The sequence below is a fragment of the Leptodactylus fuscus genome, chromosome 1 (genome assembly GCF_031893055.1).
Source record: "Leptodactylus fuscus isolate aLepFus1 chromosome 1, aLepFus1.hap2, whole genome shotgun sequence".
NCBI classification, from domain to species: domain Eukaryota; kingdom Metazoa; phylum Chordata; class Amphibia; order Anura; family Leptodactylidae; genus Leptodactylus; species Leptodactylus fuscus.
In genome coordinates this window covers 91,180,371-91,204,592 of record NC_134265.1, presented here as the reverse complement: position 1 = coordinate 91,204,592, position 24,222 = coordinate 91,180,371, and the positions used below count along the sequence as shown (strand labels likewise).

At 42.6% G+C, this 24,222-nt stretch overlaps 1 protein-coding gene across 1 annotated transcript in view; it reads left to right on the top strand.

Moving 5' to 3' along the window:
- Positions 1 to 1,176: 1,176 nt before the first annotated feature.
- MAPKAPK5 (MAPK activated protein kinase 5) overlaps positions 1,177 to 24,222 on the top strand; it is a 43,053-nt gene continuing 20,007 nt past the window's right edge. Inside the window, exons 1-6 of the mRNA XM_075273645.1 lie at positions 1,177 to 1,555; positions 5,936 to 6,009; positions 7,992 to 8,067; positions 13,969 to 14,066; positions 16,625 to 16,733; positions 17,462 to 17,551. Of these exons, the coding sequence (XP_075129746.1) occupies positions 1,520 to 1,555; positions 5,936 to 6,009; positions 7,992 to 8,067; positions 13,969 to 14,066; positions 16,625 to 16,733; positions 17,462 to 17,551 (483 nt within the window). The 5' untranslated portion in view covers positions 1,177 to 1,519. The remainder of the gene's footprint in view (positions 1,556 to 5,935; positions 6,010 to 7,991; positions 8,068 to 13,968; positions 14,067 to 16,624; positions 16,734 to 17,461; positions 17,552 to 24,222) is intronic.

Genomic DNA, 24,222 nt, shown 5'->3' with positions numbered 1-24,222 from the left:
AGACATGCAAAAGATAGAAAAACACCGAGCACACTTTATAGTGTAGATAGTCGATTCACCTTTTTGGATAATTGTAATGAATGTATCAGACCTGGTGGCCTCTCACCTGGTTTGGTTGTGACAGCGTTCACAACTCCGTACTAAGGTGTATATGATACCAGGTATGGGGAGCAGCACGTCTCAAAGGCACCAGTTGTGTCAACCGGGGAAACAGCAGAGGAAAAGGGCAGGACGGCGCTCACAGGTCCAATAGATTTTATTAATAAGAAGAATTGCACTTGTGCAATTCTTCTTATCAATAAAATCTATTGGACCTGTGAGCGATGTCCTGCCCTTTTCCTCAGTTATGGAGACATGGCTGACCTCCTGGGGCACTCTAACGGGCCATTCATATGGCTGAAAACTCATGGATATTGGAGGTGTCATGGAATCAGCAGTTGAAACAGAATGGAATCCACTGCAAGATCGAGCAGGGCGCTTATTTTGGGGGGTCCTTCTCCCTTCTCTTTTTTTCCTTGAAAACAATAAGAAAAAGAATCAACTGCTGCTTTGGGGGGGAAAAAGGAAAATTTAGCCTGTGGTGCTTTTCATACAGTATGCTACAGTAAACAAATATATATATACACATTTTTCTAATATGACAGTTTTACCAATAAATACACCGCTGTATGGGATACAGATGTGCCTGTCAGGATATTTCCCCCACCATATATGACCATGAATATATGTGTCTTTGAGCACGGCCAATAGGTTCTCACTTATTTCTAAGTTATTCAGCACATGATGATATATAGGATCATATACACATCTGAAGTCCTAAGGCTTTCTTTCTTGGGATACTATTTTTCAGTTCAACCGAAAATAAATAAAAGCACTAACATAGAGTCTTGTGAATGAGAACTTGCACACTCAGGTAAACTATAGACATCACTACTGAGGAAGCCATTACCAGCCCTGACACTGAGCTGCCGGGTCTCCCAGCCCACACCTATACTGGATGCCGCAGCACAGATCACCAGCACTGACAGGCCAGTCAGGACCCTCCTCCACATCCTCCGCCCATCACTAGGCGCCGCCGGGTACGAAGGCCGCACGTCAGGAGATTATCCACCACAATACACTGAGGGGACCTGCCTCGCTGTGGCGCCTAGTATTGTGTCCTGATAAATGCCTGTACATTTCCCCAACACCCGCTTACAGTACACAGCACATTAGCGGCCTATCCGGGTGTGTATATTTTCCTGGCCTCTCCGGTTACCGGTGACGGTTTCTTCGGGGTGGAGGTTTATAGCTGTGGAGGTTACACTAAGCCGGCGTTGTCGCGGTCACCCCGGGAGGGTGGTAATGTATTGTAGTTGGGGGAGGCCTCTTCACACCCCTGCTACAGCTCCGGTCCCTCCGCTTCCAGTCTTTTGCCCTCCCCTTGGTGACATTGTATGGAGGCGCAGACCGGTGTTTTGATGATTTGTCACCAGCTCTGACCCGCTGTGATCGCGCCTTTCAGAGCTGTCCCTGAGGGATGTCTCACAGTAACGACATGGACAGAACAATAAAGGTAAGACACGAAGACGGCGCCTCTCTCTGTGTGATCGTTACCTGGGCACCTCCGCTATGTGTGCCTTAGGCTGGGGTCTTGTCGGACACAAGGGTGGACCCCATGAGCTAATTGTTGTGGGAGATGGAGAGGCAGGGTGACGGCAGAGCAGCTATGGGTGCACTGCAGCTGCTACCTGAATGCTGGGCTTCTGTCTATAGAAGCTCCGTATGCTAGGTGAGAGGCCGGGCTCGTGGCGGGGTGATGTGTCACAAGAGGAGGCTGCTTTATGAGGTGATGAATAATCCCGAGGACAGCAGCTGACGTCTGGGAGTACACGAGAAACTATAGCTGAGCTACTTGGTGTACAGGGAGTCCCTGCGGGGTGGTGGGGTGGCACTGACAACCTAAGGGGTGGTGGTGGTGGTGGGAACTGAATTACAACTGTGGGGTGGAACTGAATGACCACCTGCTGGATGTTGGGGTTGGTGCTGCTGAATGACCACCTGCCGGTTGGAGGGTATAGTGCTGAAGGACCACCTGCTGGTTGGAGGGTATAGTGCTGAAGGACCACCTGCCGGTTGAAGGGTATAGTGCTGAAGGACCACCTGCTGGATGTTTGGGTTGGTGCTGCTGAATGACCACCTGCCAGTTGGTGGGGTTGGCGCTGTTGAATGACCACCTTCTGGTTGGAGGGTATAGTGCTGAATGACCACCTGCTGGTTGGAGGGTATAGTGCTGAAGGACCACCTGCCGGTTGGAGGGTATAGTGCTGAAGGACCACCTGCTGGATGTTTGGGTTGGTGCTGCTGAATGACCACCTGCCAGTTGGTGGGGTTGGCGCTGTTGAATGACCACCTTCTGGTTGGAGGGTATAGTGCTGAATGACCACCTGCCGGTTGGAGGATATAGTGCTGAATGACCACCTGCCGGTTGGAGGATATAGTGCTGAATGACCACCTGCCGGTTGGAGGGTATAGTGCTGAATGACCACCTGCCGGTTGGTGGGGTTGGAGCTGCTGAAGGACCACCTCCCGGTTGGAGGGTATAGTGCTGAAGGACCACCTCCCGGTTGGAGGGTATAGTGCTGAAGGACCACCTGCTGGATGTTGGGGTTGATGCTGCTGAAGGACCACCTGCCGGTTGGTGGGGTTGGCGCTGCTGAAGGACCACCTCCCGGTTGGAGGATATAGTGCTGAAGGACCACCTGCCGGTTGGAGGGTATAGTGCTGAATGACCACCTGCCGGTTGGTGGAGTTGGAGCTGCTGAAGGACCACCTCCCGGTTGGAGGGTATAGTGCTGAAGGACCACCTGCTGGATGTTGGGGTTGATGCTGCTGAAGGACCACCTGCCGGTTGGTGGGGTTGGCGCTGCTGAAGGACCACCTCCCGGTTGGAGGATATAGTGCTGAAGGACCACCTGCCGGTTGGAGGGTATAGTGCTGAATGACCACCTGCCGGTTGGTGGAGTTGGAGCTGCTGAAGGACCACCTCCCGGTTGGAGGGTATAGTGCTGAAGGACCACCTGCTGGATGTTGGGGTTGATGCTGCTGAAGGACCACCTGCCGGTTGGTGGGGTTGGCGCTGCTGAAGGACCACCTCCCGGTTGGAGGGTATAGTGCTGAAGGACCACCTGCCGGTTGGAGGGTATAGTGCTGAAGGACCACCTGCCGGTTGGAGGGTATAGTGCTGAAGGACCACCTGCCGGTTGGAGGGTATAGTGCTGAAGGACCACCTGCCGGTTGGAGGGTATAGTGCTGAAGGACCACCTGCCGGTTGGAGGGTATAGTGCTGAAGGACCACCTGCTGGATGTTTGGGTTGGTGCTGCTGAATGACCACCTGCCAGTTGGTGGGGTTGGCGCTGTTGAATGACCACCTTCTGGTTGGAGGGTATAGTGCTGAATGACCACCTGCCGGTTGGAGGATATAGTGCTGAAGGACCACCTGCCGGTTGGAGGGTATAGTGCTGAATGACCACCTGCCGTTTGTTGGGGTTGGAGCTGCTGAAGGACCACCTCCCGGTTGGAGGGTATAGTGCTGAAGGACCACCTCCCGGTTGGAGGATATAGTGCTGAAGGACCACCTGCCGGTTGGAGGGTATAGTGCTGAATGACCACCTGCCGGTTGGTGGGGTTGGAGCTGCTGAAGGACCACCTCCCGGTTGGAGGGTATAGTGCTGAAGGACCACCTCCCGGTTGGAGGGTATAGTGCTGAAGGACCACCTGCTGGATGTTGGGGTTGATGCTGCTGAAGGACCACCTGCCGGTTGGTGGGGTTGGCGCTGCTGAAGGACCACCTCCCGGTTGGAGGATATAGTGCTGAAGGACCACCTGCTGGTTGGAGGGTATAGTGCTGAATGACCACCTGCCGGTTGGTGGGGTTGGAGCTGCTGAAGGACCACCTCCCGGTTGGAGGGTATAGTGCTGAAGGACCACCTACTGGATTTTGGGGTTGATGCTGCTGAAGGACCACCTGCCGGTTGGTGGGGTTGGCGCTGCTGAAGGACCACCTCCCGGTTGGAGGGTATAGTGCTGAAGGACCACCTGCCGGTTGGAGGGTATAGTGCTGAATGACCACCTGACAAGGCCTGGGGGAGGTCCTGTACAGTGAACAGCTGGTGGGAAGTATTAGAGGAAATGCTAGAATATGAACATCTAGTAGGCTATGGGGAAGGTTTCATAGACTGAACACCTGGACGGGGGCTGTTTGATGTGCTGGAGGAGGCAGGTTAGAATTAATCCCTGGTAGGCTGTGTAAGTTGGAGAGATATGTCATAGAATGAACCTGTCACGCAAAATGAGCATCTGATGGCCAAGATCAGATTAATTTTCAGTTATTTCACCCTTTCTGTTTTCCAGGTGTCACTTCTTTGTCACCTCCTACCACCTTGGACGTGGCAAAGAATTGACATTTGGAAAACAGTGAGGGTGAAATAATTCAGAATAAACATCAGGTAGGCAGAATGGAGGTAGACCCATAGAATTTAGCAAGTGCTGGGGCAGATGGCATGAAGTAAACAGCTGGCAGGTGCTGAGGGAAGTGCGGCAGAATGAACACCAAACTGGCAACATGTGGTTGTGGAGCAAAATGAGCCTCTGACTGCCAGGGTGTGTGTGAGCTGTGCAGAATAAACTCCTGGCAGTCAATGGATAAAGGGAGGGGGCAGAGCAGAATGAACATCTGTCTGCCAGGCAGTGTATGGTGGGGCTAAGTGCAGAATGAACATCTGGCCGGCAATGAGGAAGGGGACAGTGCAGAATACACATCTGGCAGGCAAACTGAAGTGTAGCAATCTGTAAGCAGGGTGAGGTGGCATATCATAACTTGTAGAAGATGAAGGGGTTAAAAAAGGATTTACATTTAGCAGACATTAAAGGTGCCAAACATTGCAGCTCTGACAGGTGATGAGGAGTGGTCCAGAACCAGCATCTGGAGATAGGCAGAGGAAGGGCACAGATGAACATGTGGAAGTCACTTGGGGTAGGGAGCGGAGAATTAATATACAGGAGGTTACGTAAGGGGGTGCAGCTGAACCATTTAAAGGTCACTCGGGATGGGGGGGATTGAAAATGAACATTTGGGTGGGTGAAGGATGAAGATCTCAGGAGGCAGTGGCAGAAGGCAGTGCATAGAGGAGGCTTAGATAGTTACAGTAAGTGCACTTTACACTCACAGGTTATTCTGTATGACTCTTTCCAGCTGCACTCATCCCTTCCTGGACACTCTAGTACTCTTCAGTATGGCTGCCTTCAGGGACTTAAAAATTAAGAAATGGCCACAATAAAGAAAAATATATAGAAGAAAATTGTACCTGAGGCAAAGTCCATTTACGTGTCGGAGGGTCTCTTAGGAATTTCTGTTACAGAACATGTTACAAAGTCTCACGTGCAGGACTTTTACATCTGGCACAATAACAGACACCGCTGTAATAGAAGTCAGCACACCCAATTATACCTAGAGGGAACTTTTTGGGGTCAGTGGATATCTGTCACTTAAAATATCCATAGCTCCCCTTATTTTTGCTGATTTGCTCCTTATAATGAAGTGGAGCAATAAAAGCCACATCGCCCAAGTGACCATCCCCTAATAAGGACAAACTCTTCTGTCAATTTGTTCTTAAGATCAGGGGGTCCTATATCCTAGCCGAATGCCATACCATTACAAAATGGGAATACACGGAGAATGAATACATATTGTGCTTAACCCAGTATCCTTTTCTTTTTGTTATCATGTACTCTGTACTCTGTAGTAGCACCCAAGATCTCCATATCAGGAGAGCGCAAAATGTTAACCTGTGTCACATGTGGCACGCATATTATTATTTCATAACTAGCCAAAAAGGTTGCTAGGACTACTTCTATGCATTTCTTTTAACCATATGTATCTATGTGTACATACAGGAGACCTCCATTCTTGAAGAATTTAATATCAATTGGACCCAGAAGCTTGGTGCTGGAATCAGTGGTCCAGTAAGGTACAACATTTTGTTTCCAACTGTAACCCCCCCCTCCCCATACCCCCATGCCCGTATATTCAATATATTGACTGGTGTATTACATTCCATCTTGATAAATGGCCAAACTGGCACAGGGAACCATAGCTTTATGAAGAGGCTACAGAATCTTCATAAATCTGTTAGCTGTCCCGAAACCAGAATAGAAATCTATGCCAGGTAGGTAAAAATCAGTCTCTGCCACAACCCACCCGGGACTTGCAAAATGTGGCGGGCGAGATGTGGATCTGAGATTGTGGTACATTAAAAGGCATTGCACTAAATGTGCGCTTCAGTATCATTCAGTGTGTCTGAAGTGTCTCAGACTGCCAAAGTAAAGTGTGCATAAAGTAAGTGAAGTAAGTTTTTACAGAAATGTAGAGAGGCTGGAATCTGTTTCAGAAAGATTAAAATAGAGGAAACAAGGTAATTTTACTGCACATCATGTATTTAGTGTAAAATTATCTCTGGATTGAAGTCACTTTATTTTGTGTAAAAAAAAAAAAAACAAAACAAAAAAAAAAAAAAACAAACAACCCTTTGTATACAGTATGTTTGTGTGTGTGTATAGTTAGGCAGATGGTAAGATAGATAGGTTTTATGTTATTCTATGAACTATTTTTGACACAAATTGATGAATTGTCCAGCACTACCGGGGAGCCATACCTGTGTGTTGTGTTAGCTTTTGTTTTCCAGTAAACTTCAAACATCTTTGCGTCCAACAAAATGTAATAAAACTTAAATAATATTGTATATGACTTCTAGGAACTTCTCTGCCCTGTCGCCATAGTGTAAAGTTACTGAAGCCCAGACGCAGTAATGTGGCCTTCATCTATTTATACCATGAGAGAGAATTGCTTCCTTTTTGGGGCCTGCCCTGCCGACTGGTACAAGTGTGGATTCTGCCTAGCCAACAATAACCTTTCTGATGCATAGTAACCATGCCATCCGAATCTGTCACTCCACCCATTGTTTGATATCGCCCTACTGCTTGTAAAGCACATGTCCTTGCATTACATTGTGCTCGATTACCCTATGAACATTGCATTACTCATCACAGACTAAATCAATTGTAACAGTTAGAGGCTTAGAATTCAAGGGTATAAGTTGTACGTTGTCACCGCTCCGGTGTGTCAGAATTAACATTAGTCGTTGTTCACACACAGATCAATGGGTGATGGCAGCACAATATTAAAACAAAACAATGAACAAAACAATGAATTAAGATGCATCTACCTCATAATTTATGTTGCTAAAAAAAAAAATTACATTTGTGGTAATGTGGATTTTTCCCATTGTTCATGGAGAAAAAAATTATCCATGTTATAATGAAATAAATAAAAAATGTCACAAACTCCAATGTACTAAATATGCACTTAGGACTCAATTATCAAAACTAGTGGGGGACACATGTTCTGGGTTTGCAGGTTAGCCTCTGTGAAATCACTGCAACATTCTTGGTGCCTAACCGACTAGCCTCATGGTAATTTCCACTTTACTGTGCATACTTTTGTTGCTGTGTGCAATTTTGTTTTCTGGGACTTCTAGCAGATATCGATGACCCATCTTTTAGGTGATCGTCACCTGCCTTTACTACTGATCAGCTGATCTCAGTAGTGATGGCTACTACAACTACTGTGTACAGAGCCAAAACCAGACAATTCCATACACTGTGTAGTGGCCATGCCAGGGTACTGCAGATCATTTCCCATTCAAGCGCTTGGGTACTAACCTTACGTAATCTTGCCTAACTACTACACAGTGTACCAAGCCGTGGGCTACCAGCTCTGTACTCCGTATAGTTCCAGTGGCCCTGGCTGTAGATATCAGTTGATCAGTAAAGGTGCTGGTTTTCCTGAGGATAGGTCATCAACATATAAATTCCAGATAACTCCTTTAACCTGAGAACCCACTGTTATTTCAAACTGTCTATCAAATACTTTTTTCTTTTTTTTTTTGTGCAGAGTATGTGTGAAAAAATCAACTCAAGAACGTTTTGCACTGAAAATTCTCATCGATCGCCCCAAAGCCAGAAATGAGGTGAGATATTCCATTCAGACTATGAGCTGCACTGCACTGAAGTTGATGATTGAAGACCGTCCTATTTAATCCTATTGTTTGGTAGTTTTATTTTAAGAACATAGTATTTCTTCCTTTATATGCTACAGATGTGGTCAGCACTGTGTTTTTTCAACAACCTTGTTATAGCAACCCAAATATCTCATTTACCCTTAGTTGACATCTGTGATGGGTGGATGTCCTTCTGGTCCATTGGAGTATCGGAAGAGCGGACATCTAAAATAGCGGACACCAATTGAGTCCGAGGGACCCCATTGACAGCAAGAGTGCCCTTATAGATTTAATTGACTATAGTCATGTCTGTATGATTTTTGTTAGGGAGTTTGCATTTTACCAGATTAAGTAGCATACTGTGCTATTTTGTCTGCCATTCTTGACTGAGTCTCCTAATGGAGCGTTCAACACAGATGTGAAAAAAGCCTAAGGCTGAAGCCCCACATTGCGGAAACACAGCTTTTTTTGTTGCAGATTTTGTTGCGTTTTTTTGAGCCAAAGCCAGGAATGGATTGAGCAGAAGGCAGACGAATAAGAGCCTCCTATATACTTCCCATTCCTTTCATAGCAACTCTTGACTTTGGCTCAAAAAAAATGCAACAAAATCTGCAACAAAAAAAGCTGCGTTTCCGCAACGTGGGGCCTTAGCCTTAGCGCCCTTGCTCACAACTGAGTCCTGTACGTGAAAAAGGTCTGTGTGTGCACTGAAGTATCCAGACTGAAATCAACTGACTATGATGTAATAACTTCTATGCACACGGTTGTGACTCAGTAAATTCGTGAACACTCAATTCGCTACAGTAATGAACAGGCACAATGCTTTCAATGCACTTCTGTAGCGACCAGCCATTTGGGAGCTCAATGCAGCAATTTAAGTGCATACGGTTGAGTTCAGCCCAGCACTACGGTCCACACATGAACTATTTTTCATGGATGGGACTAAGTTGTGTGCAAGGGCAGTAGTAGTTCTGGCTACATATGTTAGATAGTTGTCAGCTGTGGAATGGCTATCTTTCCCGCCTTCCCAATACACATGCAAGCTTGCTTACGTTCTGAATAGGGAGAGGGGAGAAAGCCACTGCTATACTCCTCTGGCAACTTTTCTCCCTGAAAACATGCATCAGGCAATTGGATTTCAACTGGTGGATTTTTTTTTTCTTGACAACTGCTATCAGGGAAGAGTTAGGAGGATCCCATACATACTAGGTGGTTAGCTCATCCTACCCAAATCAACACGTTTGACACACATACATTGTAATTCTCAGGTAGTGTTATATGGTTATATTCTGGTAGAGATTTGTTTATTGACGTGGCTACATCTCTATTGATCATTTCAGGCTCAGCCATGACCGCCATCTTAATAGCAAAGTGATAACTCTTGCTGTGGCTGTCTTCACTGCAGCCATTGACAGATTCCAGGAAACTGCATAACCTGGGAAATGAGGCTCCAGTCATTCTGACAATTAAAACAGTTGCTGAAGCTGTGAAGTGCTCTGTTTGTTTTGTCTATGTTGATGGATGAGCATCTTTGCTACTGTGGGCCTCCGAGGGTTGTGCAATTTATCAAATTAATTCATTTAATTCACCACTGCAAAAAAAAAAGTGATTCTGATTTTTCATGTGAAAAATCATGCAACAATTTCTTCACTGCAGTCAGGTGGTAATGAGAAAGCCAGTATCAGATATATAGCACTATGGACACTCTTTATTTTACACTTGGTTGAGAGAATTTATTTATTTCCCTATCAGTATGTCTTTGGAGTGTGGGAGGAAACTCATGCAAACACGGGGAGAACATACAAACTCCTTGCAGATGTTGTCCTTGGCAGAATTCGAACCCAGGACTCCAGCGCTGCAAGGCTGCAATGCTAACCACTGAGCCACCGTGCTGCCTAGAATCTCTTTAATATTTTGAAGTTTATTTTTTAGAAAAATCCTGTTAATGCTATGGTTTGGGAGAATGTTATACACAGTGATGGTCCAGCATTACTTCAATTTACTCTTTTCAGAATGATCATGATAGTGATTGCTCAGTAACTCCCACTTGTAGCAGCACTATATTTCTTCATACCTTGTCGTCTAGTGACCCCAAGATCAACTGGTAGACAATAATGCTGCTGCCCAAATGGAGAAACACTTACATACATACATACATACATACTTACACTCTCCTTCTTCAGGCTCCGAGGTTCGTTGCTGCCATTTACAAACATTTCTTTGTCATTGATTTAATGCTCAAGGCCATATTGATTAGATGACAAGAAGGAATGGCGCTACACACATGCATTACTCTTACTTCCATATTATTGTAAGCTTACCACTGCTATTAAACACACACCGTACAGAGAATTTACTGCTATAATTGTAAGCCAGAGGGAAAATGGAAAGGAATGGAAAAACATGGGGGTGGAGGCTGTTTTGTATGTATAGTACATATAATATATAGCATATATAATACAATAATGGTAATAATATGTTTCTCAGATATGCTTCAGAGGTAATGCCCCTCACTTGCTGTGGTTGTGCTGATCAGAGGCACAACTCCATTGAATGCCTATGACCAATACTGGTATGCCCAGCAGCAATACGGTTCCTGTAGAGGTATATAGGCTGCAAATATACAGTGATCAATCGAATAAGGAATGTCAAATTGAGCTGGTGCTGCTCATGGTCCCTCGTGGCATGAAATACATACAACAAGCAAAATCACTGCAAGTTCGTAATTTATTGAGCAGGTACAATGTGTTTCTGCCTGGCCCTGAGAAGCTACAACACAGCAGAAATGCACTGCACATTCTCAAATAATACCTTGTATTTGATGTCTCAAGTTGTCTTCTGTCTTCCGTTTATCACAAACACGGAGTGTCAGCAGACTGTATATGAAGGGGTTGTATGACATTAGATACAATATGCCATGCCTGGGCATTGATGAGCAATTTGTGGTATTGCAGGTAAGCCATATTCTAGTGAATAGGGATGAACTGCAATACCAGGTGCAACTCTTGGACAATAACGGTGGTGTTTCTGAAATAAAGCAGCTTTGTTTTTAATCTCTATAGCAGTATTTCATTATCACAGTATATAGTGAGCTTTTACCATCAGTAATACCAGTAACACTGATCACCCTCTATAATACTTCAGATTATTCTTTGGTCAAAATGATCTGATGGTTTAACCCACTTACTAGTGAAAGTTATTCCTGTAATTGTCATCTTGTCAAGCCATAGAGAAATGTTTGGGGAAAGTATCTCCTATCATTCATTGCACTGTCAATGTTTTCTAACCACTTTATTTTTCCCATATATAATGAAGCTTTAGGTTGGTATTTATCTTGCCTATTGGATTTCCAGATTTTCTTGCATGTATGTACAGTGTATGTTTGCATGCTTTTGTTGCTTTCTTTTTTGGAATATCTATATTTCCTCTCTTTTTCTTAGATTGGAATCATCTAAAGCAATGTAATTTATTCTTCTGTTAGTCACTGGTGCTTGGAGTAGTCTATATTTTTGTAGTGTGAAAAGCACAATGTCCATGATATGTGGCATCAAGTTTGTATAACAGCATGGTTCTGTGTTTTAGTTCCAGAAACTGTGTTTTCTGAGATTGGCCCTCATATCCCATAAAAGAGGACCTTTCACTACGTCTACCAACTCCAGTTCTTTGCATCCTGCAGAAGGTGCCGCTGAAATTTTTTTCTCTAGCTCCTGAGTAATCTATTGACAGTACTTTCCACATAGCCACCATTGTCACCTCCTCACTGCACTCTGCTCCTGGTTGTTCTATTTTGTATCCATGTAACTTGTGCCTGATGAAGGTCTTTTGTGTAGAGTGAACTGTTACATTTATGGATTGTTCATAAATAAAAAGCCAACTATTACATGAATATCTATTGGAGTGCAGAGTATAAATATTACATTACAAGGGGTGAAACCCCACTCAGACACCACAATTAAAGGTGGAGTGACGTGTATCTTATCTACAATCTGGCCTGTTAGTTACAGCCCCATATATGTTTATTAGGATCTCTAATGTCAGGCGGGTGGGTTGCACACTGACTGCTTCATCCTAGGACCGTCCACCAAGGATTTGAAGAACTGGAATGGTGAATGGTCCTCTTTAAGGGTATGTTCACATGGCTGAGCTGTAGTGAGGATTGTGGTATGTAATACTTGAAAAACGTGTATTCAGCATCCCATTTGAGTTTATAGATTGTGGATTTTTTCAGCATATCTATTTTAACTCTGCTTCATAGAAATAGTGACTTCTAAGTGGAATGAGTCTAAATCTTATACACACAGGGACAAAATTGTTGGTACCTCTTGTTTAATAAAAGAAACACCCACAATGGTCACAGAAATAACTTCTGATAAAAGTAATAATAAATAAAAATTCTATGAAAATGAACAATTGAAAGTCAGACATTGCTTTTTCAGCCAAAAATAAAAGTCCTGAAACAGGACAGGACCGAAATGATGGTCCCCGTAACTTAATATTTTGTTGCACAGACTTCTGTAGCAAAGAAAACTAAAAATCCACATTTAAAAGAAGAGGTTTTATTTTCAATTCAGTTTATGACTTACCTTGAAAAACTAAAAATCAGCCTGTGAACATACCCTTACAGAGTTTTTACTCCTATTCTTCCATGTCATTGCTGTTTGTTTTAAGTATTTGCACAACTGATGGATGTAAATGCCCCACACTGATTTGTCTACAGACAGTAGGTTGACTATTAGTTGTGTTAGTGATTGTTTAAAGTAAAATGGACAATCTCTCGAGTTAAAAGAAAGGGTCTATATTTAATCCACATTAGAAATGGCTTTTACCCTCCCCTATCCTTCTATCATAGGACAAGTATACAGATCATTATACTTTATTTGACGATTAGAAACCACCAGTTAACAGGCTGAGCAATCTGTGTGTCCTCAGAAGTGGGAGAGTGGTTGTCAAACTGTAAAGCTGCCCTGCAATGACGTTATTTTGTCAGAAGGTCTCAGATATGTCCAGTATATGGGAGTCCCTGAAGTTGAGCGGTGACAGAAGTGCTATATATCTACCTTTGGCCTAATGTGCATGTTAATGAGGAATAAATAACTGTCAGACTAAATATTTTCAAGCAATCTTGCATTTTTATTGCTTTGTTCTCTAAGTGTATGTAAAATGAAAATTGATTTAATATTGTAATAGGTTTTAAATGAAAAATGTCCTACAGTTCCTCTGCAGACTGCGCATCTCCATAGCAGCAGACAACATGCAGACATACTCTGTGTAGTCTGATCCTGCAGTCGTATTCCCTTTAACTTGTCCTCCTGTTCCAGCTAATCTACCAAATATGTCAGTACAAAGTGGAGGACAAATGAATAAGATTGAAGGATTACACTATACAGAATGTGTTTGGTTTTTTGTTACTATGGAGGAGATATAGAAGCAAAACAACAAGAAAGACAATGTAGGACATTACACAAATGTCAATATATTATTTGGCCAATCTCTGATGCCCCTGTAGTGGCATTTAGTTCATGTCATTGGATTTTCTTGTGACACGTAAGCTGGTCAAACCTGCGGGACCTAAGTCTGCACTTTGTCATTTTTGTCTTTGTTATAATGACGAAAAATGAAACAATTGGTAATTGTCACCTCTGTGTTTTTGGATCTCAAATCCCATGCGATATGTTTTGCTCTGAAACTGCATGTTATACCAGGCTATTACCATTTGATTTTTTTTTTTGCATGAATCACATGAATCCTCTAACTAGATAGAGGCTGGAGCTATGCTAAGTTGATGTCCCATACTTGCTATTCATTATGAATTTATTTTCTTAGTACGACACTTGGCTAACCCTAACTAACACCAGTCCCCTTTTCTTTAAGGTACGACTACATATGTTGTGCGCATCACATCCAAACATTGTACAAATAATTGACGTTTATGCAAACAGTGTGCAGTTCCCCCACGAATCAACCCCCAGGTAAGACCAGGAATTCTGTGTGATCAATCTGTTCCTTATGGCCTCCATAACATCTATGTATCTTGCCTCTTGATTACATGTACTTTACTCTTTTGCAGAAATGTGACCTCCAATAGTTTGCCCTGTAAAAAATGTAAGACTTCCAATAATAGGATGACCTAGTTCTGAAGGGTTTATTTTGTGTTTTGTGTTGATTCTTAATTCCTTATGTGCTGTTTTTTCTAGGTACTCGTACATCTGCTATTCTTTACTCAAGGACATAAAAAGTGTAAATTCTAAAATAAAAATCTGTTTTCACTGCACTGAACTTTTCAATAGCCATTTATCAGTCAGCATATTGTGCCAGAGAATGTGCCTGTTCTCTGAGCTTAGTTTATGCTAGGCTTTCTGTGTCAGAAAATGATCAATTATTGCTAGTATTAATCTCTATAGACCATTGCATCAAAATGCCCAGTTTGGCACTTTACTAGTCACTAAATGCTAGCTATATTTAGTGTCCCCTGTTTTAGAGTCTGTCCGAAAGCAGCTGGCTATGTGGCACACTTCTGATGAACTTCAAGTGTCAGGGTTAAAGTTGCAGTGTTGTTCCATAATGTAGCTGGTCTGTTCTCAAACATTTGAAGGTTTGATCAAGTCATGACATATGTAGAACGTTTGGTCCTTACCGTATCAGTTCAGACTATCCAGTAATGTCTGCTAGATACAAAGGTTACTATTAAAAGGGCTGTATCACTGGGAAAAGTCATTTTTAACTAATCTCATCCTTGCATAACCTTTAGAAAGTCTATTTCACACCTACCTTTAGTATGTAGATTGCCTCAGTGGTCTCTGAATAAGTCCGTTTTTATTCATATGCTAATTAGACTGTTGCACGATACATCGTGCACCTCTTTGCTATTGTTTCCTATGGGAGGCTGCTGCTGCTGATGATGATGATGATGACGACTCAGCTTCCTGTTTGCTTCACACACATAGGAGATAATAGAAGAGACGAGTGCTGCTGGTAACTTCCTGTGCTGGCTGAAAGCTCATTAGCATATTAATAAAAACGGACTTATTCAGAAACCACTGAGGCAATCTACATACTAAAGGTAGGTGTGAAATAGCATTTCTAAAGCCTATTCAGGCATGTGTTTAGATAAAAATGACTTTTCCCAGTGATAGAGCCCCTTTAAAGGAACACTAAACACAGAAATTACACAATAGGCTTATAAAATGAATTCCATTCCTTACTCTCTTTATGCTCTCCTTTCCCTTGGTAATGGTATTCTCATATTAGTATTGGTAGTGTCGCGTCCATATTGCCTCTTGTCCTCCTCAGTGTCTTTTATCAGGCTACAAGACAGCGGGCTGGAGCAGCAGCCTTTCTGTTCTCCCACGTGCCCTGTATGCAGTAGGATAAAAGATTGTTAAAGGAGTTGTCTGACTCCGAATTTTGTTATTTAATAGTGCTACTGTGGGGCCCTTAAATATAACAAACTGTTACTCGCCTCTCCCTGAGTCTCTTGCCAGCACTAGCTGCTTTGTTCGTCTTTATATAGGCCCCATGGCTGTTTGTGCCATGTGACCGCCGCAGCCAATCATAGGCCTCTTCATAAACAGCGAATCACAGCAGTCACGTGCCATTTGTGAAGAGGTCACCGTTGAGGCCTGTGATTGGCTGCAGCGGTTCCCTAGCACAAATGGGACATCACAGCTACCTGTGTAAAGAAGACTGGTGCTGCTGCTGCTGGATACAGGGGGTCTGGGGAAGGTGAGCAATAGTTTATATTCAAGGGCTCCTCAGAAGCAGTATTAAGTAAAAACATAAGCCTCATCCAGTTTTCTAAACTCCAACCGCTCAGCCAAATATGAAGCAGATCTGCAGGAGATTAGTCCCTGTATTCTGTGCAGAATTTCGACTAGACTGTGTCAGACTCATGCAGAAAAGTGCTTCAGACTAACACACAGTCAGCGCAGCTATATTTCTTGCTACTATCATTCATGTCTAGGTTTAGTGTTCCTTTAGAAAAAGTGCATCTATATTGAATTGAGAAATGGCTACCTTGTCTGCACAGTTCCATTTCCAGCACATATGGTATTAAATACCAGCAAGATTAATAAATACTAAGAAAGCAAAGGGGCAGCGAAGACATTTTCTATAACCAAACATCCAATATAAAATGTTCTCCCTGCTGTCACAGTGGGATGTTAGATGTAGCTGTTGCATATTTTTAGGCTAAAGAAATATTTAAGAGTATGACAGCTAAATCCATTTAGACAGGCGGGTTAAATGCTGTCTATCTCAGAGATGCTCCCACTATACGTAACTGGAAGCACAACACATGGGTCTGCATAGAAAGACAGGAGCAATGGCGGGAAGGTTGAGTTTATCACTGCTGGAAGAGAAGTGCCAGTGCTGTCAATCTGGGGCGCGACCTTTACCCAAACCAAAATCTATCAGACAACGAATGGGGGGTGGTTGAAAGGCAAGGTTGCGCCTTCCGTTGACCAGCATCAGCATTAATTGCATACTCACTGATATTTGACCCGCTCTTTAAATTAACACTTTTGAACAGGGCACGGCTCCTAATTGTTATGGAGATGATGGAGGGGGGCGAGCTGTTTCACAGAATCAGCCAGCACCGGCACTTCACTGAGAAGCAAGCCAGCCAAGTAACAAAGCAGGCAAGTTCCAGAAGCTTCCACCAGCAGTCGTGCAATGAACAACTTAAGGGCTAAAGGCATATTAAAGCGACATAGGTTCTCACTTGACCTTATTGCCTGCTTTGTTATAATCAGATTATGTGATGCACGCTGCCACTGGCATAACTGTTTTGTTTCAGCCACACTTCGTAATTCCTTTTTTTTTTCTGGGGTTACCATAAGCTTGTACTCTGCTTCAAAGGACTGCAGTGGTTTATCATGGGCTAAATATGATCAACACAATAAATGGCCGTACTCTTGATTTCTGTTTGCTGATTTGCACATTTTATAGAATTTCTAGGTTAATATCTGAAATTTGTAATTCTATGTAATGAAAAGTTCAGTATGTCCCACTTCTCTCAGTGCAGATGTACAAGATTATAGCACATAAGCTTCCATATGATTCAGTTCTCGCTTCTCTAAGAAGCCTTATTGTATGTCATTAGTTCCTTGTCCATTGTAGCTTTGAGATTCTTACACATTGCTGTCTCTTACCCTGGTGTTGTCAATCACTTTGGAGCTGACAGGTTGAGTATCTAGGGCGTTCTATCTCTCTAGTATGTGGTAAGAGCAGAGAGGCTCATGAGTGTGACTACTTTGTTGCTAGATGGATTTGCACTGTTATGCATTTTTGCAGCTCATCTCACAACAAAGCAGTTACCATCTACATAGTACAAACAAATTTACTGACTTGCATTTTCTTTTTACAGATTGCTTTGGCCCTGCAGCATTGTCATTCGCTAAATATTGCACACAGAGATCTGAAACCAGAGAACCTACTCTTTAAAGATAATTCTTTGGTAAGATATTCATAATCCTTTGTTCGGTAGTTTTCCATGTATTTGTAATGAGTTTCACAATAATTACATTTAAAGGGATTTTTGCCTACAAATGCTAAGCATAGTTGAGTTTATAGAATAAAGACTGAGGTGTTACACTACAGTATAAGGATTTTCAATTGGAGCCCCTTAAATAAGGTAAGGGCAGTGTAGACCCTTTGGACAGGAATGTTCATATGTCCTATTAAAGGAATATTCTGAGACTTTGGATAGACCATTAATTCAAGATTGTGGGAATCCATCTTTTGTCAACCCACTCCGATCAACTCTTTGAAGGGACATTATTTACCAGTCAGTTTTATTCTATTGGTAGCATGTTTGTCTCATATCAAAGCTCTGTCCCATTCACTAGTTTCTAGTGAACTCTAATACCAGACACACTTCCTATTATCATTGCCACCCTATGATGTAAAATAGATGGCCTTCAGTTTTAGGGTCCATTCACACGGAGGAAAATGGTGAGGAATTTGGTGTTGAATTTTCCACTAGCTTTTTTTTTTTTCCACTAACGGAATTTTCTGCTAGTGGAAAAAAAAGCTAGCAGAACCCATCGAAATCAATGGGAGGCTTTTTTTCAGCATCGAAAATTCCACACCAAATTCCTCATTGTTTTCCTCCATGTGAATGGACCCTTAAAGTCCTGGATATCACCTTTTAAAGTATTTTTTTCCTTTGACAATGGAGGACTGCTTTGAGGGTATGTCTTGTGGGATTGCTTTCAAAATACATTAAATAATTGAGATCACCCCTTTCTTGGAGGTGTTCTTTGCACAGAGTGTGAGCTTAGGGAATGGTTTGCACTAATTCCCAGTAGAAGATGGCCTTTCCACATTGGATTTCCATCTGAACAATAGAAGAATCTCACTCTAGTTAAAAGCCTACGATGGATATAGTACAGTAAGGTATGCTGATGGAAGGGCTTACTGGATATCCTATAGAGTATTAGATTGCCAGTAATCTAGCATACATCCCTCATCCTTCTATAGTGTATTGTAAACACGAAGGGGAGAATTTATCAAGCTTTGCACTCCAGAATTTTGGTGTCAAAAAGTCTTCAAAATAGGGATTTCAGGTTTTTATTTACACAACAATTTTGTGACCTTTTTGCATTTTAACTCCAGTTTTTAAAATGGGTAGTAAAGTGGGCATGGTTAGTCTGCCAGGCTGATGTACACACAGTTATCAAAGGCAATTTCTTAAAAAAGTTGTAAAAATGGTCTCACTACATTAGGAGATGGTGTAGAAACATTTCAGGACAGAAGCAGTACACTTAAAGAAATATTCACAAAATTCAAACCATCTGTCGCCTTCTGTAAAACTTGCTTAGAAAATCTCCTCATGATGAATCACCCCTATTGAATTTCAACATGACCGATCCCTTATTCTCAAGGAAACTAATGCACTGCCTCATGCCTGACAGTGGTTTAATGGGCCCAGTTTTGATACTAGTGATTCGTTCTCGTAGTATGTCATATGTATCAAATTAGTTTGGGTTTCAACAGTCAGAACCCATACTACTGATCATGTGCTTCTGACTGTAGAACCTATACGGGGAACAAAGCTGGAATCTGAAGGCTTCATCCCTTATAGCGGCCATGGCAGGGTATTGTAGCTTTTCCTCCCCATTCATGTACTAGTAGACTGCCCCCATTCATACCAGTAGACTCTGACGCGGCTGCTATACAGGGGATGGAACCTTCTGTCTCCAGCTCCGTATAGGTCATGAGTATCAAAATTGGCCCAGGTACCAGAAAACTTTTTGATCCCTTCTTCCTGTTGGTCTGGACAAAGGATGCAGGTGTATGAGAAAGCTGGAATCTGTGTTGCCCTAATCTCCACCAAATTAATCAAGTATTGCAAAATGCTTGAGAAATTTGGCAGAACTTTAGATCAAGCACTTATAGCATGAGGTGTGAAGAAGCACTCCAGCAAAGACCCTTTCGTTTAGACTGCAGTTCTGTTCCCACTGTTCATTTTCTATTCAGCTCCTGATCAGCCCCATCTTGGCTTTTATATTTCTCTTTCTCTTTGCGTCGCTATCAATCAAGTGATTCATCACATGGACAGTTATAGACTGACGTATCTGCCCGATGGAGGCTTTAAGTATATAGTTATGCAGACTGAGCTGTGAGCTTCTTCATCATAGCTGTGTGATGGGAACTGTCTGCTCATTGATAGTTATTGAAAAAAAGTTCCTGCCTTCCCCTTTGGAGAGCTTGTGTGGTACAGTCCACCATACGGGAAGGCAAGATTTTACATGAACTTCTTTACATTTTACCTGGTCAAAGACCTTACTGAAGAGAATAATAAAGAGAGAAAGGAATTAAATAAGGATAGATTGGTAAATATTGAGGAAATGGATACATAATGAATGAAAAACAAACAGTAGAGTGCTTCTTTTTTCAAAAAAGTTGCAGTTGATAAATATGGTGTGCATTAGCTCCCATTGATTTCAATGGGTAGCGCGCGTATGCCGGCACCCATAGAAATCAATGGGATCTGGTTTTTACACGCTCATTCTGAACGAGTTTTACATTCAGAGTTAGCGGAGCATAACTCCGTGTGAAGGCTCCCTAACACCTACTTCCCTACACACCTTTAGTGTCTTTTGTGAACAAATACAAAATTTTACAGTTTTTTTGCCCATATAAGCACTACACAGTCACATATCACAGTATTTAATTAAAATAAAAAATTTTGTTTATTGCATCTTTTTAAAGGGGATCTGTCAGCAGGAAAATCAAACTAATGACAGCACCTAGGGCTTCTACACGTTCCAAAGATGCTTTTGTCATTCTATTCTTATGCAAATTAGCTGAAAAGGGGGGCTTTAGAGGCATTTCATCTCCTGCTGGGATTTGGCTGTCTAGATAACTGATCCTAATTGCAGACAAAGTGGAGGATGTCACACTAGCAATGGGTGAGAGTTATCTAGAGTAGAGAGTGAAGCCCCAGCAGGAGAAGAAACACCCCTAAAGCCCCTTTCAGCTAACCTGCATAAGAATCCAATTCTGATTTACAGTGGCATAAGCAGTCTTGTGGACCCCGATGCAAACTTATACCACGTACCTCTACACCCCCCCCTTCCCCCCTCCCTACAATGTATTCTTGATAGCAATGGTTATGGTTGCTGCAGAGGTATCTCAGATACTACAAAGTGATAAAACCCTATAGTACCTACAACTGCAACTATCAAAAATGCAGTGAGTGCGCAGCGCCCACCATGTAATCAATGCTGAGAACTGTGTGTTCTGTGAAATAGCTGATCTGTGGAATCTTAACAGTCTAAGACAGGGGTCAGTAACCTTCGCAACTCCAACTACTGTGAAACTGCAACTCCCAACGTGCTCCTTTCACTTACATGGGAGTTCCGAGACAGCAGAGGAAGTATGCATACTGGGAGTTGTAGTTTTACAACAGATGGAGTGCTGAAGGTTGTCTACTCTTGGTCTTAGAGATCAGTAGGGCCAGGGCCACTGCTGATAAACTGTTTGAAGAGACCCTAATAATACATTTTATTTCTATTGTTGCAACATATTCCGCAGAACTGTACAATTTGTAGGGTTCAAGTACAGACAAAAAAGATACATTACAAAAGAAATAGTCAATTCACACAATGGGACTGAGGGCCCTGCTCGCAAGAGCTTTCAATCTATGGGTTGGGGGCATGACACAAGAAGTAGTAGGGGTGGCACTGGAGGTAGTATTGCTTGTACAGTGGTCAGACATTTTTGTAATAGAGGTTACTGTCGTTACACAAACTTAAAACTGTATGAGCCATCACCAGTTGTGTCCTTTAACATGTGGATGGTGTCTGGACATATAAAGTTAGTCTCAAACGGCATCATAACGTGTGGGGTAATGTGGGGACCGTAGTGCTTTTGTGAGCGCTCTCACCCCTTCACTGTTTACATCGTACAGGATCTGCTATATAATCACCATGCAATGTAATTACAGTTTGTACTAATATCACATTTCTGCTATAAAACAGATACTTTGTGATATAAATAGTATAATATGCTCCACAATGGCCCCCACACAGTATAATATTCTCCACAATGGCCCTCACACAGTATAATATGATCCCTTGAGCCACTTCATGCGAACCCCATGAAATTTGTTTCACAATCCAGTTTGTTTTGTTGCTATTATTATAATCTGCAGTCTCCTCAGGCCCCAGAATATACTAAGTTGAATCCCAGCATAGGAGAGTAAAAATAACAAACACTTATACTTTCTTGCATCACCTCTCCTGAGTAACCTTGGTCCGGCTCTTTCCAGCATTCTTTTCTCCCTGCAACCAAGGCAATGTAGAGGTCACCATTGGGGCCTGTGATTCTGTTTCAGCAGTCATGTGGAATGGAAAGGGGTCTGGCGTTATGTGATGTCTGTACATGCCGTAGGGCCCTTTTCCAGTAGAAGCCTGCGCAGCGGAGGTTATTTAAGAAAGGAAAAAAAAAAAGAAAAACACTTATACTCCCTTCTGAGCTTCCAATGTTTCTCAGCATCCTCTTCGGGGCACTGAGGTCACACGCTCCAGAGGTCACTGCTGGGGGCCAGTGATTGGGCCTCAGCAGTCACGTGATGATGACGTCAGTGCACCCCACGCACCCCTTCCCTGGACAGGCTTCAACAGTAAAGGAGTCTAGCAGCATGTACAGACGTCACTGAATACCAGGCCCCTTTACTTTAACGATATATATAACTGCAATCCTAGTTCTGCGGGGCTCCAGCCATCTCCAGCTGGATGCCGTCTCTGTACCAGGACGCTGTACCCTTCTGTGCTTGATCGCACCACAATCATTATGCCCCTGCTGATTTTCATGAAAATGGAGATGCAATGCAAAATAAGAAAGGTATCTTAGGAAAGTGCAGAAGCTGCCCTACAAGGTACTGCCAATAATTTGATTAACTAGTTTGACTGATTTTTCTCCTGACAGACTCCCTATAATGCTAGAATTCTGGAGTTTAGAGTTTCTGAATTATTCAGAATGACTTGCATCTATTAATAATGTCATATTTTGTACCAGTAAATGTTAGAGTTGTCAAAAATTGCGTGTGTGTATATACATACTTTTTAAAATTATTTATTTTAATTTCTTTCTGTGCCTGCCTTTTGCAGGCATATTCAAAAGCCACCACTGCGTTACAAATCACATTACCGTGATAAACTACATACCTTTGTCATGTATGTCACTTTTGTAGATTTGGAGCAAAAACACATTGAAGGCTTAAAGGGGCTCTATCAGCAAAATTATGCTGATAGAGCCCCACGTATGCATGAATAGCCTTTAAAAAAAAAAGCTATTCAGGCATCGGTAATCTAATTTTAAACCAACCCCCCCCCCCCCCCCCCGCCCGTTTTAAAATAAAACTATAAAAACATATATGTAAATGATACCTGAACGTGCACGCTGGGCGGTCGTGCACGATCCGTTGTCATCTTCGGTCCCTCCTTCCTCTTCTTTCTTCTTCCAGTGACGTCCTCCTGTCCTGGCTCTTCTCAGCCTTTATCTTCTTTTCTTCCGGATATGAAGACGTTCGCGAGTGTTCTGCGCATGCTTGCGTAGTTCTAAGGATACTTAGAACTACAACAAAAATGGCAGCGGCGCGTGTGCAGTAGCGCTTCGGAGGGAGTGCTACTGCGCACGCACGGGATTTGAACACAACCCACTGGAAAAACAGAAGATGAAGGCAGAGAAGATCCAGAAGAGGAGGACGTCGCTGCAAGAAGAACGAAGAGGAAGGAGGGACCGAAGATGACATCGGATCGTGCACGACCGCCTAGCGTGCACGTTCAGGTATCATTTACATATACCGTATTTTTCGGACTATAAGACGCACTTTTTTTCCCCCAAATTTTGGTCTATGACCAGCCGTAATACTAATATACAGAATGTCCCATAGACGGCAATACAGTTGTATTGCTGTCTATGGGACTTGCAATCAAGTGACCGCAGGTTCAAGCCCCCGGGGGGGAATAAAATAGTAAAAAAAAAAAGCTTTAAAAATATATAATAAAAAAAATGAAATAAATAAAAGTTCTAAATCACCTCCTTTCCCTAGAATATAGATAACAGTAGAAAATCATATATCATAAACCGCCGGGTTTTTTTCAATACAAGGTGATCTAAGCAATAGACATTCCCCAAAATGGTATAACTAAAAAGTACATCTGGCCCCGCAAAAAAAAAAAAAACACTATGCGTCCCCGTACAGCTACAGGGTCACCTGTCAATGTGGCCTTGCAGCTGTTGCAAAACTACAACTCCCATATATTAAATATTTTACCATTTTTTGCTTCAAAATTTTTTTTCCCTATTTTCCTCCTCTAAAACCTTAAAGTCTTATAGTCCAGTGCGTCTTATAGTCCGAAAAATATATTTTTATAGTTTTATTTTAAAATGGGAGCGGGGTTTAAAATTAGATTAGCGGTGCCTGAATAGCCTTTGTAAAGGCTATTCACGCATACATGGGGCTCTATCAGCATAATTTTGCTGATAGAGCCTCTTTAAAATGAAGCAGTTGGTGACATTGTACTTATCAAAGGCTTTTTTTTCTTCCATAAAAAAACTAGAAAAGGAGAACAGAAGAAGAAAGATTCTATTTTTTTTTTTTTTAACATAATAATA